Here is a 25,002-nt window from a genome sequence, read left to right as displayed (position 1 = left end):
ACATCAATCAGGCAAGTCTCGAAGTTGGCAGCTCTCTCCTGCCGTCCCCCTTTTCTGATTTTTCATCCAGACAAGGCAGTTTTGAGGACTCCCACCATCCCCCCGGCACCCGGCGTCGGCACAACAGGTTTGCAAAGCTGCAACTTGGTCCAGTCTGCTTACTTTTACGAAACACTATCACATTCATACTCAATCCTCGGCAGACGCTGCCCTTGGCAGGCACATTCTGCAGACAGCGGTACCTCAGTAAGCCAGTGGTACATGGGGTTTTAGCAGTGCAATTGCTCCCCACCCAGGGACTGCTTTAGGACATCCAATGGTCCTGTGTCCCCCAATGAGGCGTAGGAGAAAAGGAGATTTTTGTGTACTCACCGTAAAATCTTTTTATTCGGACTCCCATGACAGCACTACGAGAGAGGGGATCCGCCCTTAAGGAACAGGAAACCTACAGATACAAAAAGGGCGGTACCTCTCCCATGCATCAGTTGGTTTCCTGTTCCTGAAGGGACTGGATCCTACAGAAGATTTTCTACAGTAATCCCAGGCCGGCTGGCCGATTCAGGTAGCAAGGGAGTCTCCTACCTCGGCCAGTGTGGGGTACCTGATGTGGTCACGGTGGCCCTGGCAGGGCTGCACGGCTGTGGCTTAATCAGCGAGGAGCGGTCGCCAGGGGGTGTCCTGTCTCCGGAGCCAGCGCGTGGTAAGTATTATGGATTCCCCTCCCTCGAGTGCTGTGGGGGCTCTGTGGGGACGGCGGCATCATGGTGGCGCCACTCGGAGTTCTGCTGGCAATGTCTCAGTGTCCCACGCTGTTCGCAGCGCTGACCGGAAGCGCTGTGGACTAGGGGTGACGTCGGAAGACGGAGCCGGCGGTGACTTCCGGGTCGCGGAGCTTCTGCGCATGCGCAGGAGCTCCAAGATGGCGGCGCCCACTGGAAAATGGGCGCTGATCACCCTCAGGTGTCGGCTGATCCCCTGCAGCTGCGGGGGGAGGGGGTGGGGTGGTGAATAACCGGAGGAGCGCTGCGCAATTATGCTGACCGAAGGAGGGGCTATATATCGGGGCTCCAGGTGCGTGTTCCTTGCTTCTGGTCTCCAAACTGCTAGACGAAGCACCCTAGAAGCCTATGGAGAAGGAACATGAGAAAAGGAGCGATGGATCTGGCCACAGAAGCTCCTCCAGATAGGGGTCTGGAGCATCAGCCAGGAAAAATCCCCCTCGTACTTCGGTAGCTTTCTGGGTATGGGCATCCACTGGTAAGTGATCTTCGAGAATGTTCGCTCAGTGACTAGTCTCCCCTCGTATATGTTTTCACAGGGGAAGAAAAGCGCCAGTAAAGCAAAGCATAGGGAATGTGCCATCTGCTAGGTTCCCTTGCCTGACTCATACCCTAAAAAGCTATGCGACCCCTGTATCCAGCAGAAGGTGAGGTCTGGGAGAAGGGGGTTTGGCATTAGATCTATAGACTAGTTTGCCTTACTTGCCCCCTCAAGTAGAGGAAGAATCCTCTTCTATTGCGGCCGGTCTGAAGGAAATGGTTAGGATGGAAGTTAAGCAGTCAATTAAGAACCTTTCACAAACAGGAGGCTCTAAGCAGAGAACTCAGTGGACATCTGATTCGTCTGTGGATAAGGACAAGAGCGAAGAATCGGACGATTCAGCAGCATCATCCTCCTCGGAAGAGGACGCTGCTCATTTTTGTTTACCCTTAGAGAGAATAGACAAATTAATAAAGGCTGTCAGAGGCACAATGGGTATAATAGAACCCAAGCCTCAACTATCTAAAGAACAAATGATGATCAGTGGGTTAGAACAAAGGAAGCGTAGTTTTCCCTCTAAATGAAAAAATACAGGAACTTATTAACAAGGAGAGGAGAAAACCGGAGAGAAAAGGCTCCTTACCACCTGCACAGAAGCGTAGGTATCCTTTTGATGACCCAGCAGTAGGTAATTGGGAAAAGGCCCCAAAACTGGATGCGGCAATTGCCAAGGTAGCAAAGCGATCCTCTCTCCCATTTGAAGATATGGGAACGCTTAACCCCTTCATGACCCAGCCTATTTTGACCTTAAAGACTTGGCCGTTTTTTGCAATTCTGACCAGTGTCCCTTTATGAGGTAATAACTCAGGACCGCTTAAACGGATCCTAGCGGTTCTGAGATTGTTTTTTTCGTGACATATTGGGCTTCATGATAGTGGTAAATTTAGGTCGATAATTTTTGGGTTTTTTTGTAAAAAAAAATGGAAATTTGGCGAAAATTTCACAATTTTCAAATTTTGAATTTTTATTCTGTTAAACGAGAGTTATGTGACACAAAATAGGTAATAAATAACATTACCCACATGTCTACTTTACATCAGCACAATTTTGGAAACAAAATTTTTTTTTTTGCTAGGAAGTTATAAGGGTTAAAATTTGACCAGCGATTTCTTATTTTTACAACGAAATTTACAAAACCATTTTTTTTAGGGACCACCTCACATTTGAAGTCAGTTTGAGGGGTCTATATGGCTGAAAATACCCAAAAGTGACACCATTCTAAAAACTGCATCCCTCAAGGTACTCAAAACCACATTCAAGAAGTGTATTAACCCTTCAGGTGCTTCACAGCAGCAGAAGCAACATGGAAGGGAAAAATGAACATTTAACTTTTTAGTCACAAAAATGATCTTTTAGCAACAATTTTTTGTTTTCCCAAGGGTAAAAGGAGAAACTGGACCCCAAAAGCTATTGTACAATTTGTCCTGAGTATGCAGATACCCTATATGTGGGGGGGAGGGGAGGGAACCACTGTTTGGGCGCACGACAGGGCTCTGAGGGGAAGGAGCGCCATTTGACTTTTTCAATGAAAAATTAGCTCCAATCGTTAGCGGACACCATGTCGCGTTTGGAGAGCCCCTATGTGCCTAAACATTGGAGCTCCCCCACAAGTGACCCCATTTTGGAAACTAGACCCCCCCAAGGAGCTTATCTAGATGCATAGTGAGCACTTTAAACCCCCAGGTGCTTCACAAATTGATCCGTAAAAATGAAAAAGTACTTTTTTTTTCACAAAAAAAATTCTTTTAGCCCCAATTTGTTCATTTCCACATGGGCAACAGGATGAAATGGATCCTAAAATTTATTGGGCAACTTCTCCTGAGTACACTGATACCTCACATGTGGGGGTAAACCACTGTTTGGGCACACGGCAGGGCTCAGAAGGGAAGGAGCACCATTTGACCTTTTGGATGAAAAATTAGCTCCAATCGTTGGCAGACGCCATGTTACGTTTGGAGAGCCCCTGTGTGCCTAAACATTGGAGCTCCCCCACAAGTGACCCCATTTTTGAAACTAGACCTCCCATGGAACTAATCTAGATGTGTGGTGAGCACTTTAAACCCCCAAGTGCTTCACAGAAGTTTATAACACAGAGCCGTGAAAATAAAAAATCATTTTTCTTTCCTCAAAAATTAATTTTTAGCAAGCTATTTTTTATTTTCACAAGAGTGACAGGAGAAATTGGACCCCAAAAGTTGTCTAGTTTGTCCTGAGTATGCAGATACCCCATATGTGGGGGGAACCACTGTTTGGGCACACGTCGGGGCTCGGAAGGGAAGTAGTGATGTTTTGGAATGCAGACTTTGATGGAATGGTCTGCGGGCATCATGTTACGTTTGCAGAGCCCCTGATATGCCTAACCAGTAGAAACCCCCCACACGTGACCCCATTTTGGAAACTAGACCCCCCCAAGGAACTTATCTAGATGTGTGGTGAGCACTTTGAACCCCCAAGTGTTTCACAGAAATTTACAACGCAGACCTGTGAAAATAAAAAATCATTTTTCTTTCCTCAAAAATTATATTTTAGCAATCAATTTTTTATTTTCACAAGGGTAACAGGAGAAATTGGACCTCCAATATTTGTTGCCCAGTTTGTCCTGAGTACGCTGATACCCCATATGTGGGGGTAAACCAGTGTTTGGGCACACATTGGGGCTCGGAAGGGAAGGAGCGCCATTTGGAATGCAGACTTTGATGGAATGGTCTGCGGGCGTCACATTGCATTTGCAGAGCCACTGATGTGCCTAAACAGTAGAAACCCCCCACAAACGACATTTTGGAAACTAGACCCCCAAGGAACTTTTCTAGATGTGTTGAGAGAACTTTGAACCCCTAAGTGTTTCACTACAGTTTATAACGCGGAGCCGTGAAAACAAAAAATCATTTTTTTCCCACAAAAAGGGTTTTTTAGCTCCCCAAATTTTTATTTTGCCAAGGGTAACAAGATAAGTTGGACAAAAAAGTTGTTGTCCAATTTGTCCTGAGTATGCTGATACCCCATATGTTGGGGTAAACCCCTGTTTAGGCGCACGGGAGAGCTCGGAAGGGAAGGAGCACTGTTTTACTTTTTCAATGCAGAATTGGCTGGAATTGAGATCGGACGCCATGTCGCGTTTGGAGAGCCCCTGATGTGCCTAAACAGTGGAAACCCCCAATTCTATCTCCAAACCTAACCCCAACACACCCCTACCCCTAATTCCAACCCTAATCCTACCCCTAATTCCAACCCTAATCCTACCCCTAATCCCAACCCTAATCCTACCCCTAATTCCAACCCTAATCCTAACCCTAATGGGATAAACTGGGGCTGGGGGGTGATCAGCGGGGCAGGGGGCGATCTGCGGGGCAGGGGGGACATCAGCGGAGCAGGGGAGGACATCAGCGGGGCAGGGGCGATCCACAGGGCAGGGGGGAGATCTGCAGGGGCAGGGGAGGACATCAGCGAGGCAGGGGGTGATCCACAGGGCAGGGGGAGATCAGGGGGATCACTGGGGTGGGGGCTGTCAGGTGCGATGCAGCAGAAGGAGGAAATGGAGCTGGCAGCAGCAAGGGGGTGATCTCCAGGGGCAGGGAGCGAAGGTCGGGGCATGAGCAGAAGGTCGGAAGCAGAGGGGAGCACCTGGCGGTGGCGGCCACGGCAGCGACGACTGCGGCGATCGCTCTATGTGGCAGGGCAGTATACAGGCACCTCGCTGTTCAGCTTCCATGGAAGGCATGAAGCTGGACAGCGAGGCAGCCATGATTTTCTCCGCCCCCCCCCCACATCTGAATGGAGAGCTAGCGTCACATGGACGCTGGCTCCAATCAGATCTGGGGGGTGGTGACAAAGTGGTCACCAGGGCGATCATAGCCAAGTGGGGGCTAAGCCACCCCCCCTGGGCTAAAGTACAAGTTCCCCTGTCCCTGCAGGTCGGGTGAAATTTCAGTTAACCCTTTCACCCGGCCTGCAGGAACGCGATTCCGCGATGACGCATACGCTGCGTCACAGGTCGAATTGGCACCGATTTTCATGATGTAGCGTATGCGTCATAGGTCGGGAAGGGGTTAAAAAACCCCTGGATAGGAAAGATCCCCTTCCTAAAGGGGACCTGGGAAATGGCAGCCAGCTCCTTAAGACCTGCGGTGGCGTCAACTTGCACGGCAAGGTCGATGATGGTTGGCTGGACCAGTTAGAGACCCAATTAAGACAGGGGGCCTCTAGAGACTCTATACTCACAGCATTACCAGTAATCCAGGAGGGGGCGGCTTTTTTATCGGACGCTTCAATTGACTCCGTTAAGTTGGCAGCTAGAGCAGCAGGACTTTCTAATGCTGCAAGGAGAGCCCTATGGTTGAAATGCTAGCCAGGGGATATGCAAGCGAAAGCAAAGCTCTGCGCTATCCCTTGTAAAGGCGAATATTTATTTGGGCCTAACCTGGATGAACTCCTGGAGAGAGCGGGAGATGACAAGAAAAAATGTCCCAATTTATTCAATTCATATCGTCGTCCCTTCAACAAGAGAAGGTTCAATCGGGGAGGGAAGCGCGCCTTCTCACTGGGTAGAGATCGATCCAGATGGGGTAAGCGAAAACAAGGTACAGGTCTCATGTTTCGCCGTAACCTGACAGAAAGCAAAAAATAGGATCAATGACTAGCAATTCCGGTGGGAGGGAGACTGTTGCATTTCTCGGCAGAATGGTCGAGAACCACAAACAGCGTTTGGATAAAAGACAGTTTCCCATGGTCTCAAACTTGAATTTGTTCATACTCCACGGGACAAATTCCAGTTAACACCCTGGCGCTCATCTCCCACTGAACAATTTGCCTTAGAAGAGGAAGTGAGGACTTTTTGCTCTAAAAAATGTTCTGGTAGAAGTGCCGTATTCTCAGGCAGGGAAAGGGTTTTACTCTCCCCTATTCCTAATCCAAAAACCGGATAAGACTGTTAGGACTATTATAAATCTTAAGGGTCTCAATAAATTTTTGATCAAACATACTTTCAAAATGGAGTCCATCAATTCGACAATAAAAATGCTTTTCAACAACTGTTTTATGGTAGTAGTGGATTTGAAAGATGCCTACTATCATGTACCCGTTCATGTAGATTTCCAACAATACCTGAGGGTAGCAGTGCTAATGGAGGGAAAGGTTCAACATTTTCAGTTCAGGGCACTCCCTTTCGGTATAACTTCTGCTCCTAGAGTGTTCACTAAAATAATCGCTGAAGTCATGGCACATTTTAAGGGAATCAAATATCCTTATAATCCCCTACTTGGATGATTTCCTCATTGTAGGAAATTCGGTAAATCACTGTCTGTCACAATGGGAGATTACTAAAGTTAAACTAGAACATCGGGGTTGGATCATAAACTTCGAAAAATCTAAGTTACAGCCCCTAAATATTCAAAAATTCCTGGGATTAATGTTGAATTCAGTAACACAAGTGTCTTCTCCCTATAGAAAAAATAGAACTGATTCAGAATTATGTATTAAAAGCAATTAATACACCCTCCATGACACTTCGGCAAGCAATGTCCCTACTTGGGTCACTCACATCTTGCATTCCAGCAGTTAAGTGGGCTCAGTTCCACACCAGATCCCTACAAAAAGAAGTCTTGTTCCATGACAGAGCCTTGGGAGGCGCGTTAAATGGGAAATTAACGTTGGGGTCAATAACATTAGATTCCCTTAGGTGGTGGTTAGATAAACAAAATTTATCAGCAGGGGTTCCCTGGATAGTAGATGTCACCCAGGTGATAACCACAGATGCCAGCTCTTCGGGGTGGGGAGCCTATATGGGGGACATGGTGGTCCAGGGGCAATGGGAACCCTTCACAACATTCTCATCCAATCAAAGGGAGTTGTTGGCGGTTGAATTGGCTGTTAAAAAATTCCTCATATATCTGCAGGGCCAGCACGTCAGAATTCTGTCGGACAACAGAGTTGCAGTCGCTTATATAAACCGGCAAGGGGGAACATGTTCCGAGATTAATGCAGATCACGGATCGCTTGTTCCAGGTGGCAGAGCTCAATTTTCAATCATTGACAGCTCTCCACATCAAAGGAAAAGAGAATGTGACAGCAGATTTCCTCAGCCGAAATGTATTAAAGCAAGGAGAGTGGTCTCTCAACGAGGACATTTTGAATCTTATCGTCCACAGATGGGGTCAGTCAGTGGTGGATCTGGTCGCCACCAGAAGCAACAGAAAAGTAAAAGATTTTTGCTCTCTAAATCCCAGGGAGAATCCCCTGGCGGTGGACACGTTTCTAATTAAAATGGGATTTTCCGCTTGCTTATGCTCCGCTTGTGCTCTGCTTTACGGCCGGCCGGCGCTGACACAGTGCAGGGAAGCTGACGCCGGGGGACGTGACAGACACCGGAATGTAAGTATGTACTGTTTTTTTTTTTTTTTTTTTAACTTTTACAATGGTAACCAGGGTAAACATCGGGTTACTAAGCGTGGCCCTGCGCTTAGTAACCCGATGTTTACCCGGGGACCTCGGCATCGTTGGTCACTGGAGAGCTGTCTGTGTGACAGCTCTCCAGCAACCACACAACGACCTAAACAGTGACGCTGCAGCGATCAGCATCGTTGTCTATATCGCTGCAGCATCGCTAAATGTGACGGTACCTTAAGCGCTGCCTGAATTGAATCCTAAGCCCTGTATATCTGCACCAACACTGCATGAGCTGAATGGGTGCATACACAATGTTAGTGTGGATGTGTTCTCATTCCTTTTTTTTTTTTTATACCCAGCAGCGCCTGCTCACTGGACCCAATAGCAAGCGGCGACTGCAAGTTATAGTAAACTTCTCTATAGGATTTATTACATGTGATGAGCAAACGTACTGGGATAAGGCGTTATCAGACCATGCTCAGGAGCTAACCAAGTGACTTCAGCGTGCTCTCACAGCCGCAACACATGCAAGGATTACTTAACAAATAGGCAATCCCGGCATGTTGCAGCTGTCAAACAGCCACGAGATATGTATGCTCGAGGAATGGAACATGTTATTCGAGCATGACGAAGTCACTTGGTTAGCACCCACGGACGCTCAGATAACATCTTATCCCAGCACGTTCGCTCATCACTGGATGTGAAGTTTTTTTTCTTAAATGTATCCGCAGCATAGAAATTTTATTTGGGACAAAAATCTGAGCAAAGCCTGCTTGTATTATCTGGTGCCAAAATGGAAGCCATAGAAGATCCTGTAATTTAACAGGTCGTGCTTCCATGGTTTAGATTTTATTTCCTGCACATCCCACAGATGATTTGACCTTTAAATTACTCAGACATCTTACTATTCACATTTATTGGCAACAAAAAATTAACAAAAGACCTCTGTGTTGTGGAGACATTCCGTCCAATACAGAAAGTCTTTACTGTGCAGTATAAAAGTGCATATGTCTTAGGCCTCTTTCACACTTCCGTTTTTTACAATGTCAAAATGTTGAAAAGACGGATCCTGTGCAGACTGTAAAAAACATGCACTGGGTCCGTGTTTTTTTTACGGATCTGTCGATGCTATGTGCACACGTTGTGTATGCGTCTTCGCCACGTATTTCCGCTGCGAAAATGCATACACAACACAACCCAGATTAAAAATAATTAAAAAAAAAATCGTGATATTCTTACCTTCTGGCGTCCCCCGTAGCCTTCCCGATGCTCGCGATGCTGCTGGCAGCTCCCGTTCCCAGTAATGCCTTGCGAGACAATTACCTGTGATGACTTGGCGATCTCGCGAGACCACTATGTCATCGGGTCATTTTGCAATGCATTACTGGGAGCGGGAGCTGCCAGCAGCATCGGGAAGGCTGCGGGGGACGCCGGAAGGTAAGAATCATGATTTTTTTTTTTTTTACATTATATCTTTTTACTCTTGATGCTGCATAGGCAGCATCAATTGTAAAAAGAGAGTGAGCGGGAGAGAATTTCCCTGACCACTTTCCTTGTTGGAAAAGCGGAAGCCTAAAGAAAACATCATAAGAACCTATTGCTACTCTGTCAGTGGCGTAGGAAGGGGGGTGCGGGGGGGGCGGTCCGCCCCGGGCGGCACAATGCTGGGGGCGGCCGGCGCTGCAGGAGAAGAAGATGAAAAAAAAAAAAAAAAAAAAGACGCCCCTTTAAATCTTCGGGCGGCGCCGTCCGCCGCCACGACCAGGGCCAGCTCCCCCCACCCCCGGGTCCCGCCCCCGCCCCCGCCCCCCGCTCTATACTCACCTCTCCTGGTTCCTGCGGCGCCGGCAGCTGCAGCGTCCTCTGACTCTGCGACGTCTCAGAGCAGAGGGCGCGATGACGTCACTACTGTGCGCGCCGCTCTGCCTCTCTGTCCTGAGCGTCGCAGAGCCGGAGAGACGCTGACTGCACCGGACCTGCGCTGGGAACGGGAGAGGTGAGGATTGTACTTTTTTTTTTTTTTTTCTTTATGTCTGACTGTCTGGGGCTGGGGCAATGCTGGACACACTGGGGCAATACTGGAGACCATGGGGCAGATTGCTGGACACACTGGGGCAGTACTGGAGACCATGGGGCAGAATGCTGGACACACTGGGGCAATACAGGAGACCATGGGGCAGATTGCTGGACACACTGGGGCAATACAGGAGACTATGGGGCAGATTGCTGGACACACTGGGGCAATACAGGAGACCATGGGGCAGATTGCTGGACACACTGGGGCAATACAGGAGACCATGGGGCAGATTGCTGGACACACTGGGGCAATACAGGAGACTATGGGGCAGATTGCTGGTCACACTGGGGCAATACTGGAGACCATGGGGCAGAATGCTGGACACACTGGGGCAATACTGGAGACCATGGGGCAGAATGCTGGACACACTGGGGCAATACTGGAGACCATGGGGCAGAATGCTGGACACACTGGGGCAATACTGGAGACCATGGGGCAGAATGCTGGACATACTGGGGCAATACTGGAGACCATGGGGCAGATTGCTGGACACACCGGGGCAATACTGGAGACCATGGGGCAGAATGCTGGACACACTGGGGCAATACAGGAGACCATGGGGCAGATTGCTGGACACACTGGGGCAATACTGGAGACCATGGGGCAGAATGCTGGACACACTGGGGCAGTACAGGAGACTATGGGGCAGAATGCTGGACACACTGAATACTGGAGACCATGGGGCAGATTTCAGGACACATTGAGGCAATGCTGGAGACCCTGGGGCAGACTTCTGGACATACTGGGGCAATACTGGAGACCATGGGGCAGATTGCTGGACACACCGGGGCAATACTGGAGACCATGGGGCAGAATGCTGGACACACTGGGGCAATACAGGAGACCTTGGGGCAGATTGCTGGACACACTGGGGCAATACTGGAGACCCTGGGGCAGATTTCTGGACACACCGGGGCAATACTGGAGACCATGGGGCAGAATGCTGGACACACTGGGGCAATACAGGAGACCATGGGGCAGATTGCTGGACACACTGGGGCAATACTGGAGACCCTGGGGCAGATTGCTGGACACACTGGGGCAATACTGGAGACCCTGGGGCAGATTTCTGGACACATTGAGGCAATGCTGGAGACCCTGGGGCAGACTTCTGGACACACTGGGGCAATGCTGGACACTGGGGCAGATTGCTGGACACACTGGGGGTAATATACTGGACACACTGGGGCAATGCTGGACACACTGGGGCAGACTGCTGGACACACTGGGGAAAGGCTGGACACTGGGGCAGATTGCTGGACACACTGAGGGCAGATTGCTGGACACACTGGGGGTAATATGCTGGACATACTGGGGCAGATTGCTGGACACACTGGGGGTAATATGCTGGACACACTGGGGCAGATTGCTGGACAACATGGGGGTAATATGCTGGACACACTGAGGCAGATTGCTGGACAACATGGGGGTAATATGCTGGACACACTGGGGGCAGGACTTGAGGCATGGGCAGAATGTAGATACGGGGCATGATTGGAGACACGGGGCAGGATTGGATCATGGGGCAGGACGGATACGATGGAGGCTGGTGGGGCAGGATGGGGAGATCATATGGGGTAGAATGGATACTCATGAGGGCAGGATACGACAACATATGGCTGGAGCCAGGAATGAGATAAACGGGGCCAGGGTGGGGAATATTATTACCATAGGGGATAATTAAGGGATATTATTACTGCAGTGATGTATTTATTTTATTTTTTGAGTATACTGTTTTAAATGGGGGGGCGGTCCTGTTACTGTGCAGAGTGACACTATATCACCTTTTTTTCTTCATGTGGTGTAATGTAGAAGTTGTGAAAAATTAAGTAATGTGTTCTGCAAGCGGAGCTCGAGATAACTGTGTTATTTCCTGCAGAAACGAGTCCTGGCTGGAAGGAATGATGGCGGTCTGTGCTGGATGAAAGATGAAGGACTTCACCTAGAGACGTCACTGGTGAGTCAGTGTTACCTATACACTGACACTATACACTGTATACTATATAGAGGTCCTGTGTATAATGTCACCAGTGATCTCTGTATTACCTCTACACAGACACTGCATACTAAGTACAGATCTCCTGTGAATACTGGCACTTATGGTGATAGTATTGTGGTTTTTTTTTTATTACTGATCAGTATTGTAGTATTCAGTCACTATGTGGTGGTAATATGTGGTCTGGAAATGGTGCGGTGGTATTTGTCCCTTGTATGTAGTATTATTCGGTCACTATGTGGCCTGGTCATGGTGTGGTGGTATTAAGTCACAGGTGTGGCATGTGGGGGTGACACCATTAGGCCCAGTTTAAGTTCTACAAAACAGGAAAACCATTTTTGGTAACCTTTGTGTGTATTGAGCTGGGGGGGGGGCGCCAAACTCGGGATCAGCCCCGGGCGGCAAAAGCTCTAGCTACGCCTCTGTACTCTGTTCATAATCCCTAAAATACACAATTGGGGGTAATAAGGAAAGTGAAAATACTCATAAAGGAACAATTGAATCTGGCCAAAAAAGTTGTACCATAGCGCAGGATCACAATTAGTAGAAAAATGCAAAAAACTGCTTGCTACCAAAGACAAATCATATGCAAAGGTCATCATTTGTGTGAGTGGGCAGGCATATAATAATTCAGGATCTTTGAACTAGAAAGGCTATAGCTCTTAATACTGAGTAACAATGTCAACTCACCACCTTCTTCAAATCCTTGTCTTATAGGTCGCGTATATCAGCTGTACAAAGCATTTTTAGGTACCCCATGACAAATTTCAAAAAGGAAAACAAAGCTGAATATAAATGTAATATCTACACTGTGTTCCAAATTATTATGCAAATTGGATTTAAGTGTCATAAAGATTTAACTGTTTTGTTTTTCAAATAAACTCATGGATGGTATTGTGTCTCAGGGCTCAATGGATCACTGAAATCAATCTTCAACACATGTGATAATTAGTTTTCCAGGCGATTCTAATTAAAGGAAAACAACTTACAAATTATGTTCCAGATTATTAAGCAGGCCACAGGTTTCATGTAATATGGGAACTAAAACGGATCTCTCTGCTGCTAAGCATTAAATAGTGCAATGCCTTGGACAAGCTATAAAAACATTAGATATTCCAAGAAAACTTGAGTGGTCATCATACTGTGAAGAGATTTGTGACTGAAACAGAGCACAGACAGAGTTCATGCAGATAAAGGCATAATGAGGAAGGTTTCTGCCAGACAAATTCATGGGATTAAGAGAGCAGCTGCCAAAATACCATTACAAAGCAGCAAACAGTTATTTGAAGCTGCTGGTGCCTCTGGAGTCCCTCGAACCTCAAGGTGTAGGATTCTTCAAAGGCTTGCTGTGGTGCATAAACCTAATATTCAGCCACCCTTAAACAGTGTTCACAAGCGAAATGGTTAAAGTGGGCCCAGACATGCATGAGCACTAATTTCCAAATAGTCTTGTTTACTGATGAGTGTCAAGCAACCCTGGATGGTCCAGATGGATGGAGTAGTGGATGGTTGGTGGATTGCCACCATGTCCCAACAAGGCTGCGACGTCAGCAAGGAGGTGGAGGAGTCACATTTTGGGCCAGAATCACGGAAGGCCCCATCTCACATAGCGAGATCGCTGCTGAGTCACAAGTTTTGTGACGCAACAGCGATCTCCGTAGCGATCTCGCTATGTGTGACACGTAGCAGCGATCAGGCCCCTGCTGTGAGATCGCTGGTCGTGTCGGAATGGCCTGGACCATTTTTTGATCGTTGAGGTCCCGCTGGGGAACACACATCGCTTTGTTTGACACCTTACCAATGACCTCATTGACGACTCAGACACCGACATATAGGCGTGCATTTGCGTTGCCTTTTCCGCGCCCATTCTGTTCCGATTGGTGGTCGCTACTGCGTTCTGATTGGTTTGCGGCCATGCCTATGAGGCGACAAATAATAGCCCTTCTGTCCTTTGTTCCTGAGCGCGTGGTGGATTGCAGATCGTTGTAGAGTTCTCCGGCCTGCGACTCCTCTTCCATTTCGATAATCTGTTCTGCAAGGATTCTTCTGACAACTATACATTGTGGACGGTAGGTATTGTTTGGGGTCGCAAGTGCGTTTTCATTGTCCCTAAATTTTTTTATAGGGCACCTAAAAATAATTTCCTGCTATCATTGCTGTGGAGGGATGGAGTGAGGGCTTGGCTGCTATCTGTGTACATATACTTTTACACGGGCTGCTATTTTAGGGGGTCTTGTGCTTGCACACCCATACAGCATGTTTTCTGTCATGCATGGTAACGGAATGGAGTTTTTTTTTTTTTTTCTTTATTAACTTTCTCATCTTTTTCTTTTATGTGTTTCAGTTTGCAGCATCATGAACAATGTGCAGTGTGCTGTTGTGTTTGCTGCATTGCTGGTTGAGGAAGCTCGGCGGCAAGATGAGGCCCGGATGCAAGAGAGGCGTTCCAAACGAAAGCGTCGCATGTGGACCAGAGAATGGCTGCAGAAGAGGTCTGATTTGTCCCACATGCAACTTCTAAGAAAGCTTCAGGATAAGAATCCTCATGATTTCCGCAACTATCTGCGGATGTCTGAGGAATCCTTCAAACATTTACTGGAAAGAATTACTCCTCTGATTCAACGGAAGGATTACAGTGATGCGTGCTGCCATCCCGGCCGATGAAAGATTGGCAGTCAAGCTGCGATTCCTGGCCACCGGGCGCTCGCTACAAGACTTGCATTTTTCTTCAGCCATTTCAAGGACCCTGCTCAGCGTTCTAATTCCAGAGACATGTGATGCGATTTTCCACAGTCTACGTAGCTACATGCAGTTTCCCAACACGGAGGAGGAATGGAAAAAGATTGCCTCCGATTTTGAGCAGCTTTGGCAGTTCCCAAACTGTGGTGGGGCTTTGGACAGGAAACATGTCCGGATCACTCAACCACCGAACAGCGGATCCTACTTCTTTAATTATAAGGGCTATTTCAGCATCATCCTGATGGCCCTTGTTAACGCGAATTATGAATTTATAAATGCAGATGTTGGCATGAACGGAAGGGTTTCCGATGGTGGCGTTTTAGAGCACACACTCTTTGGAGAGCGTTTGAACAACTGTGACCTTCACTTGCCTCCCAACTCTGAGACTAGAGGCAACCTTAATTTTGTTTTTGTCGGTGATGAGGCCTCCCCGCTTCATCCCAATCTTATCAAACCGTTCCCCCAAAAAAGTCTAACAGAGGAAAGAAGAATTTTCAATTACCGCTTGTCAAGGGCACGTCGGGTTGTAGAAAATGCATTCGGTATCATGGCTAATCGCTTCAGAGTTTTCCACACGCCTATTAACATGAAGCTTGAATCGATAGACTCCGTTGTTTTGGCTTGTTGTGTGCTTCACAACTTCCTTCGCCGTCGCGATGCTTTGGCGTACAGTCCACCTGGCTTCATGGACTCTGTGGGCCTAGTAAATGGGGAAGTGCAGCTCGGTGAATGGCGCGCAAATGATCCCGCAATTGCAGGCCTTCAACCATTGTTACCTGGCAGAAACACCCACGATGCGAAGACCTGCCGAGACAACTACTGCCAATATTTTAACGGTCCTGGTGCTGTTACTTGGCAGCATCAGAACTTATAGTGGGCTACTACTGACATTTATACACTGTTTTACTTATTGTACTGATTTGTCTAATAAACTGTGTGTTTTACTTTGCAAAAGCTTTGTTTCTCATTCTTTCTGCAGTAAGGGCCCGTATATACATACGTGTATTCCTATGTATACAGATACATCCATATACATCAACATTGAAATCTACACAGATACCTACATATACACATACATACTCACAGACATACAAATATAAATACCTATCTAAACATTAATACATATCCATACATGAAACCACCAACACTCCAGTCTTCCAGTGCAACCGGAGACGCTGTATTGATAATGCGTAACATTTAGAACGCAGTAGCGTCTTCGGTGTGACCTGGAGATTACAATATAGGCCGCTTCCTTCGCGAACGCAGTAGCGTCCTCTGATAACCGCGGTGACGTTGATGCGTCGTGGGCGTGGTTTACGGCGCTGATGCGTTGTGGGCGGGTTAAAGGACAGTGCTGCGGCCTTGCTTTTAACTAGTGGCGGCAAAATGGCGGCCAGGCGACGTGCAACACCTTGGGGTGACGCAGAAGTGCGTTACCTAGTAACTGAGGTAGATGCCCGTGATTATGGGTGTCATAATCACCAAGAACATCCCGTCCTCCATAAGCAGGCTGTGCTGCGGAGGATCAGTCGGGGCCTAGCCCAGAGATTTGGAGTGCAGCGCTCCAGTACCCAGATCCGGAAGAAGCTGGCGGATCTGCAGTACAGGTCCAGTGAGCGCCTAGCCAGCATCCGGTCACAGAGCCTTCCACATCGTGGTGAGTGTTGTTAAGATAGGTTAGCATAGTATATGGCCACGACCGTTTTTAGTGTTTCTGCTGCCCTCGGCACTTTTCGTGCTGCCTCCCCAGTTGATGAGTATGCAGAGACTGTCAGCACATTCATGGCAGATCCAACAGTTTTTGGGTGGCTTGCACCCAACGTCAGACACACCGTTGTAAAATGAGGGGCATGTATACACACATATACGTATACACCTCACAGTGCTCCATCTTGTATATTGGCAGCACATAATGCTATGCTCCGTACATACACACGCATGTGGCTCTGCACACATGCTGGTACGCTCCGCACAAACCAGGCTCGGCTCCGCACGCCTCGTACACACCCGGCTCGGCTCCGCACGCCTCGTACACACCCGGCTCGGCTCCGCACGCCTCGTACACACCAGGCTCGGCTCCGCACGCCTCGTACACACCAGGCTCGGCTCCGCACGCCTCGTACACACCAGGCTCGGCTCCGCACGCCTCGTACACACCCGGCTCGGCTCCGCACGCCTCGTACACACCCGGCTCGGCTCCGCACGCCTCGTACACACCCGGCTCTGCTCCGCACGCCTCGTACACACCTGGCTCGGCTCCGCACGCCTCGGACACACCCGGCTACGCTCTGTGCTCCTCGTGCACACCCGGCACTGCACAGTCCTGCATACAATGAGGCCCCTGATCATATGACCCAAAATACGGCCCAGTATATGGCGGCACATTTGTTACAACAGTAATTACAGTGCAGCACCTCAGGTATGTAAATAATGTAGTAATTTTTTTTTTCTCCAGCAACAGCAGACCCGGAGCCCCAGCAGGAGTCAACGACAGGCTCGTCACCAACAGGGTCGCCAGCATCACTCCGTGACATGGGTGAAGCCTTGTCCCCTGGTAATTCTTGCACTTAAAAAATAGGTCCATACAGCTCGTAAAGGATAGGACCGTTGTGTACTATGAAGTGTTGTATCTTTCCCTAGGCGGTGATGCCAGAGGATCCGGGTGGCCCCTTAGTTCTTCATCACCCGATTTACCCGGAAACCGTAAGTGTTAAATAACAAACACGTACATGATAGTTAGATGCATGTACAAACTAAGTTTTACCATTCCCTCCATAGAAATCCCAACATTAGAGGACCTCCAGGCATCACACAGGAGGATGATGGCGACACAGGGGACACTGGCTGAGCAAGTCAAACAGCACGGAGTGATGCTGGCTCGTTTTGTGGCTGCACAACAGCAGAGCAGCAGCCATTAATTTTTGATGGTTTTGTACTATGTAAGTTTATTAGGTTGTTGTTATCTTTATATTGTTTATAAAACAAAATTAGTTTATATCCCCTGATGTGTACGCTTTGTTAAAAACAACAAACATGTTTCATCACTCACACTCATTATATGTATGCATCTGTATACATGCACCCAGCCCATTACCCCGCCTACTAGACCTGCAAATAACTATATGCTGAATTCAATAAAGCAGGCTGCAAGTTTGAATCATCAAAACAATTTTATTTATAACAATTTTTAACATAAATTAACATTTTAATTTAACTCTTTAATATAAAATAACTTAACTATACAACAATTATACTTATAACCCGAAATATTAAATGGAACTATAGTTCTTCATAATGGTTTTCACCATTCAAAAATCCTTGGCTGGGCGGAGATAATTGCCCAAGGAAAGAATGGGAAAACCTGGGATATTGTGGTGAAGGGGCAAGCGGCATGTTTGGATGAGATCTAAATTGACGGTGTGCTGGTGTGCCACGCATTGCCTCAGGCGTTTCATTCATTGGCTGCCATGAACAAGGATCACGGTCCATCAAACTGTGCACACTTGACCTTTCATCCAGCTGACCCGCTGCCGCTTTGCTTAAAGTTTCAAAAATCACCCTCTCGGCGTGGATCCTTTGTGTGTCTTGCAGCTTCCCTAGCCGATCAGCGGCAAAGTTGGCAAAGGTGTCCACGGTACTGTTGCTCTGCTGGCTTAACATTTGCTTTGCCAAAGTGACCAACTCTGTTGATGGCGACACGGTGTCCTTTCTTCTACGACCATTGTTAATCCGCCGTGGTACATAAGCTGAGTTGGCGGTTGAGGGTGCAGGGTCTTCACTAGACCCCTCAGTAGCCTCCGCCCGGCTCGGTTCATCTCCCAGCAGGTCGTCACTGGTCGGGGTGGACAGATCATCATGCCGATCTTGCTGCAGGAACAGAAAATTAAGAATTAAGGGGAGGAACTAGTAGTACAGGATAGGATTTTTTCATTCAATGGTATGAGCACTGAGTGGGGCAAAAAAGTAAAGGATTGTACTTATCTGAAGTGGAAGGGATAACTTGGAGAAAATGCAGCATAATAAAAGAGGGAAAAACTTAGTTACTATTTTCTACTCTACTATGGCATGAGAGACCAAGTTTTAAAGCTTTTTACAGGGAAGCAAGCAAAGAAGGTACTTACATCTCCAACAGGGGTGTCAGTCGGGATCACAGGGTCTTCATCCAGGGTCTGCCGCATTGAAGATGCCATTGTGCGCGGGAGCTCCTGGTCACGGGTGAAGCCAAGCAAGTCAAAGTACCATAATGATGGCACATAAACCTCGTCTGTGGCGGCACCAGACTTCTTTGACTTCACCACCTTGTTGAGCTCCTTTTTATAAACTGTGCGTAGACCCTGGATCTTTTTCCGGACAACACTCTCATCCACCTTCTCGCTGGGGTTATGCTGCTTAAAAAGAGCAACAAGTTTGGCAAATGCCTCCCTCTTCTTATTTCTGTTGCTGTAGTCAGCGGATTTAATCTGCCAAAGGCAGGGCAGGGATCGATACATCTCAATTAATTCCCGTACAAATTCCTCGGTATTGAAAGACATCTGAAAGAAAGAATAGCATACAGTGAGCATATATGGAAAATTTTAAACAACATTTTTAAAAGAGTTATGTATGAGCCACACTACTGTGAATGTAAAATAGAGAACAATGTGCCTGGACTGCTAATAATCTCTGCCAGTCTGCAGTCCCTACTTCCAATAGTCCTCCACTGACCACACCAATGCTGCCTGTGTACCCCTGCCATGCAAATGGAACCGGCATAGAGCCAAATTTATTATTTAAAAAATAAGGCCTAGTAACCCTGTCTGCGGTCACTCTGTGCCCACGAGACTACCTAAAATGGCTCCATGTGCAAAAGTATATGTACACAGATACCAACAAAGCACTCCCTCCCTCCTTCCAGAGCAAAGATAGCAGATTAATAGGTGCCCTAAGGGAATGAAAAGGGAAGGGAAACGCATTTGAGACCCCAAACGATACCTACCGTGCACAAAGTATAGATATCCGAAGAACCGTTGAAGAATAGAAACGAATAGAAGTCGCAGGCCGGAGAACTCTACAACGATCTGCAATCCACCACGCGCTCAGGAACAAAGGATGGAAGAGCTATCGTGTCGCCTCATATGGCAAGGCCGCCGACCAATCAGAACGCAGTAGCGACCACCAATCGTAACTGAATGGGGACGGAAAAGTCAACGCAAAGGCACGCCTGTGTGACTACAACGTCACACAAGACGTCCCTCATCGAGGTCTGTATCGTTATAATAGCCATGTGACAGGGTCACAACGACCAACGACATCGTTGTACAGGTCGCTACAGGTCACCGCATCGCTGCTGCGTCGTTGGGAAGATCGTACTGTTTGACATCTCACCAGCGATCTCATAGCGACGCAGCAACGATCCCGGACAGGTCGTATCGTTGTCGGGATCGCTTAAGCGTCGCTATGTGTGACAGGGCCTGGAGAAACAGCTGGTAGGACGCTTTAAGGTTCCTGAAGGTGTGAAAATAACCTCTGCAAAGTATTTAGAGTTTCTGAATGACAACTTCCATGGTCTAAAAAGCAGAAACGTGCCTTCAGGAGCAAAATCATCTTCATTCATGACAATGCACCATCTCATGCTACAAAGAAACCTCTGAGTCATTGGCTGCTATGGGCATAAAAGGAGATAAACTCATGGTGTGGCCACCATCTTCACCTGACCTCAACCGTACAGAGAACCTTTGGAGTATCATCAAGCAAAAGATCTATGAGGGTGGGAGGCAGTTCAGATCAAAACAGCGGCTATGGGAGGCTATTCTGACTTCATGCAAAGAAATACAAGCAGAAACTCTCTAAAAACTCACAAGTTCAATGGATGCAAGAATTGTGAAGGTGATATCAAAGAAGGGTTCCTATGTTAACATGTAACTTGGCCTGTTAGGAGGTTTTGGAGTTAAATAGCTGCTTTGTTCAGTGAATGTGACCTCCCAATGCTGTAAATTCCACAAATGAGCATTTTCAGTTCTTTAAAACATCAAATTTATAGAAATTCTACTGTGCCTAATAATTTGGAAGAGTACACTTTGAGTTTTTATTCATTTTGGAGATTATACTGTTATCATTGGGAGGTGATGACTTTTATTAGACTGACTGTCATTTGCACCGACCATTTAGGAAAATCCGAGAAAAATATCATTTGCATAATAATTTGGAGCAGTGTAGTTTTGCTCAGAATTACTCCAGGTAAAGAAAGCAGATGTGGCCAGTCAAGATCATAGCATCATCAGTTTTAGTTAACATCTGAGCCATTCCCTTCACCCTGGCCAAAGTTTTCATCGGTAGCAATACTCGATGGGTGGGTCATATCTCTATAGAAAAATGGGTAAGCTGTTATATAAGGTCCCATTAACACGCACACCAACGACGTTATCACATTACTGCTGTATTTATCAGTCCACCAATGTACACATACTAATTGTGCAACCTCACATGTGCTTTGTTGCCTCCAAGGTAGAAATCTAACCCAAACCTGAGTACTTGTTCCTTCCAGTATAAAGAGCATATCAGACTTTCACATACTCCAAATGTCTTTTAGAAAATATATCTGGGGAAGAATGAAGCAGATAGAAACATTTTTGAATAGATTGTCACGTCTCAAATCGAAGACCAATGGTGTCTTATGTAAACTGCTATTTAGTGTCTGTGAAAAGGAGATCTTTATTCAAGGTGAAGTGCTGCGCTGTATCTTTAGAAATCAAGGTGCTCAAATTTGTCAGCTACCTGGATAGGGACTGTCAAATATTGTATGTTGGGACTGGGAAAAAAGAAAGTAGGACCGATTTATTCTAATTGCCCATCAGCCCTGAAAAGTACTCAAATCCTTCTATCAAAGTAATTCATTGAAGCCAGGGAAGGACGATGATAGTGAACAAGCCATAACCCAATCAGGCTAATTTAATGTCTGAAGCCTTGGTCAAATTATCTGAGCACACATCTCCAAGGGTGCCTAAACTTTTGCATAGGCCAAATTTAACTTTTTATATGTTTTAACATGTAGAAGATAATAATATATATTTTTATTTACCTAAAAAAAGGCAATGTGTCATCTTTAACTTTAGGCCTTTTACAGATGATTTCATCTTCAACTTGCTTAATTCTTCTCAATAACAGTAATTTTCACCAGGGGTGCCCAAATGTTTACATGCCACTGTATATGGAGGGCTATGGGGTGCATTAAACTATATGGATGACTATGATGTGTGCCCTCTATAGAAAAGTGTGTCTGTACACTATACAAGCAAGTATACAGTATGAAGGTTTGTGTAGGGTCCATCATACTTTGTGGAGGGCTGTTTGAGAGGTTAGTGGCCCGTTTTATTGCATGGAGGGTTATGTGGTGTTCACAGTTGGGGGGTCACCATACTTTGCTGTGGGAGTTGAGGTGGGATGCAGTTGGGTCGTCATACTGTGCATGTGGAGGAATTCAATGTGTGGGTTTCATACAGTGTTTGTATGGCACTTTGGTTGGCATCATACTTTATGGGTGCAATAAAATGGGACTCTAGAATCATCAGTAGGAGGAAAATCTATTTTATAAGGGCGGCAAAGTGAGATATACATGCAACACCTCTTTATATTGTAACATATCTGCCCACCAGTGACTTGCCATCAGGTGTGCCTGTTGTTCTGTGTCTATATTGTATTAATATTTCAAATATTTATAATAATGCTTTAATATACCAATTTTTGCTATACATACCTTAGCTTCTAAATGGGTAAACAAAAATAAAAAACTCACCAAATCATAAATTACACAATTATCATACCTTGAAGTCCTCAATCCAAAAGGACCCATGAATACATAGGACTCAAACAGTAGCTAAATAGGAGCATTTAAAAAATACACTGGCTACAAACTGCACAATATATATATATTTTTTTACCGTTTTCATTAATTTATTTTAAACAACAAATTTTGGTTTGACTGTTATGGATAGAATTGCCACTTATATTGTACCATTCTCCAGAGTACGTATTCTTTTCTCCTCTTAAATTGTCACTGATTTGTTGTTCTGTTGTGCTTCATTTTCGCTATTTTAAGTAGAGATTCTGGCCCAATTCATCATTGCCTCTGCACCTGTTTGCTGTCAAATTTATTATACTTTTTGCGCCATATGTGAAGTCTATTTTATATATGTTCGTCCATTTGTTGTTTTTGCTTTCTAGTCTGGGTCTCTATTAGGAAGCTACATATTAACCCTTGACATTGTGATTGTGTTTTGCCCCCCCCCCCCTTCTTTAAAGAGCCATAACATCTACTATATAATTGTCTAAGGGTCACTTCCGTCTTTCTGTCCGTCCCTCTGTCACGTATATTCATTGGTCGCGGCCCCTGTCTGTCATGGAATCCAAGTCGCTGATTGGTCGTGGCAAAACGCCCACGACCATTGCCACAACGAATCAGTGACTGCCAGTCCGGCAGCAATATGGCCGCTCTTTCCTCCCCGCAGTCAGTGCCTGCTCCATACTCCCCTCCAGTCATCCAGTCAGCCCTCACACAGGGTCAATGCCAGCGTTACCGAAGCATGGTGTAACACACTCCGGTTACACAGCTATTAACCCTGTGTGACCAACTTTTTACTATTGATGCTGCGTATGCAGCATCAATAGTAAAAAGATGTTACAAATAAGAATAATAAAAAAGAAAGGTTATTCTCACCCTCCGACGTTGCGCCCTGTCCTCGGCAGTGCAAGCGGCAGGTTCCGGTGCTAAGGATACTATGCGAGAAGTACCTGCCATGACGTCACAGTCATGTGACCCCGACATCATCACAGGTCCTGCGCTCATACCAACTCTGGGACCGGAAGCTGCAGCGTGCACCGCACACAGACGACAAGACTACAAGGGGCCCTCGGAAGGTCAGTATATGTTTATTTTTTAACCTGTTAAATACGTGACTGGCCAATATACTACGTGACTGGGCAGTATACTACGTGGCTGTGCTGTATACTACGTGGCTCTGTGCTGTATATTACGTGGCTGGGCAATATACTAGGTGGGCTGTGCAATATACTACGTGGACCTGCATATTCTATAATACCCGATGCGTTAGAATCGGGCCACCATCTAGTTTTAAATATTTGGCTAATATGGCCATAACATATGAAAAAATACAAACTTTATTTTGAACATATCTAAAACCATATACCACACATACAATTATGGAGCAACCAAAATACAGAGACAACCGACAGGTATGACTGGAACAGTGGCAAAGAACTATATATATATAAAAGGAGTAACCTTCCAATCAATCATATAGTGCGTATATACACACCCGCAAGAAAGAATAAAAATAAAAATAAAAATCCTGCAGGTGTAGCCAGTAGTATCCCCAATGCAGCGGTCATAGATGACAATGGCCAAAGATTATTTAAATAGAATATAAGAAATATGTATGTATTAATGTTAAATATATTAAAAGACTAATAGGGAATAAATATATCTTAGTAACAAGTGCAATGTCACCGACAGCCGCAGCATCATGGACAACCACCGTGCAGTCACCAAAATGTTCACAGTACATATAGAGGAAGGACCATAGTTACCAAATGTAAGCCACCAGTCAGGTGTACTGTGAACATTTTGGTGACTGCACGGTGGTTGTCCATGATGCTGCGGCTGTCGGTGACATTGCACTTGTTACTAAGATATATTTATTCCCTATTAGTCTTTTAATATATTTAACATTAATACATACATATTTCTTATATTCTATTTAAATAATCTTTGGCCATTGTCATCTATGACCGCTGCATTGGGGATACTACTGGCTACACCTGCAGGATTTTTATTTTTATTTTTCTTCTTTCTTGCGGGTGTGTATATACGCACTATATATACGCACTATATGATTGATTGGAAGGTTACTATATATATATATATATATATATATATATATATATATATATATATATATATATATATATATATATATATATATATATATATATATATATATATATATATATATATATATATATATATATATATATATTTCTTTGCCACTGTTCCAGTCATACCTGTCGGTTGTCTCTGTATTTTGGTTGCTCCATAATTGTATGTGTGGTATATGGTTTTAGATATGTTCAAAATAAAGTTTGTATTTTTTCATATGTTATGGCCTGGTGTTCATTCTTGGTGTTAGTAATAATTATCACTTGGCTTAATTTTGATTAAAGGTGATATTATAGGTGTTAATAATATGGCCATAAGAGGGCTTGTTTTTAGCGGGAAGAGTTATACTTTTGATTAACATTCATTTGACAACAGTAAACCAGAGAACGGGAAAAAATTAGAAATGAAATTGCCAAAATAAAGTGCAATTCCACAACTGTTTTTCTTTACCATGTTCATGGGATTGTAGACCCCATTTTAGAACATAACTCTAATCAGCTGAAATAAAGACTACAGACAAGGCTTTGGCATGAGATGGCCATAAGGCTTTATTGAGGG

General features: G+C 45.8%; 1 protein-coding gene across 2 annotated transcripts in view; it reads left to right on the top strand.

Annotated features, from left to right (window-relative positions):
- ESCO1 (establishment of sister chromatid cohesion N-acetyltransferase 1) overlaps positions 1-25,002 on the top strand; it is a 160,712-nt gene that overhangs the window by 59,667 nt on the left and 76,043 nt on the right. The window contains exons 10-11 of one of the 2 annotated variants that reach the window (XM_069731172.1): positions 11,658-11,735; positions 12,492-12,553. The exons of the other annotated variant lie outside the window; for it this stretch is intronic. Of the exons in view, the coding sequence (XP_069587273.1) occupies positions 11,658-11,703 (46 nt within the window). The 3' untranslated portion in view covers positions 11,704-11,735; positions 12,492-12,553. Of the gene's footprint in view, positions 1-11,657; positions 11,736-12,491; positions 12,554-25,002 lie in introns of those variants that run through there. 2 annotated transcript variants of the gene reach the window in all.

The sequence above is a fragment of the Ranitomeya imitator genome, chromosome 6 (assembly GCF_032444005.1).
Source record: "Ranitomeya imitator isolate aRanImi1 chromosome 6, aRanImi1.pri, whole genome shotgun sequence".
NCBI lineage: Eukaryota > Metazoa > Chordata > Amphibia > Anura > Dendrobatidae > Ranitomeya > Ranitomeya imitator.
This window is presented reverse-complemented; position numbering and strand designations above follow the sequence as displayed.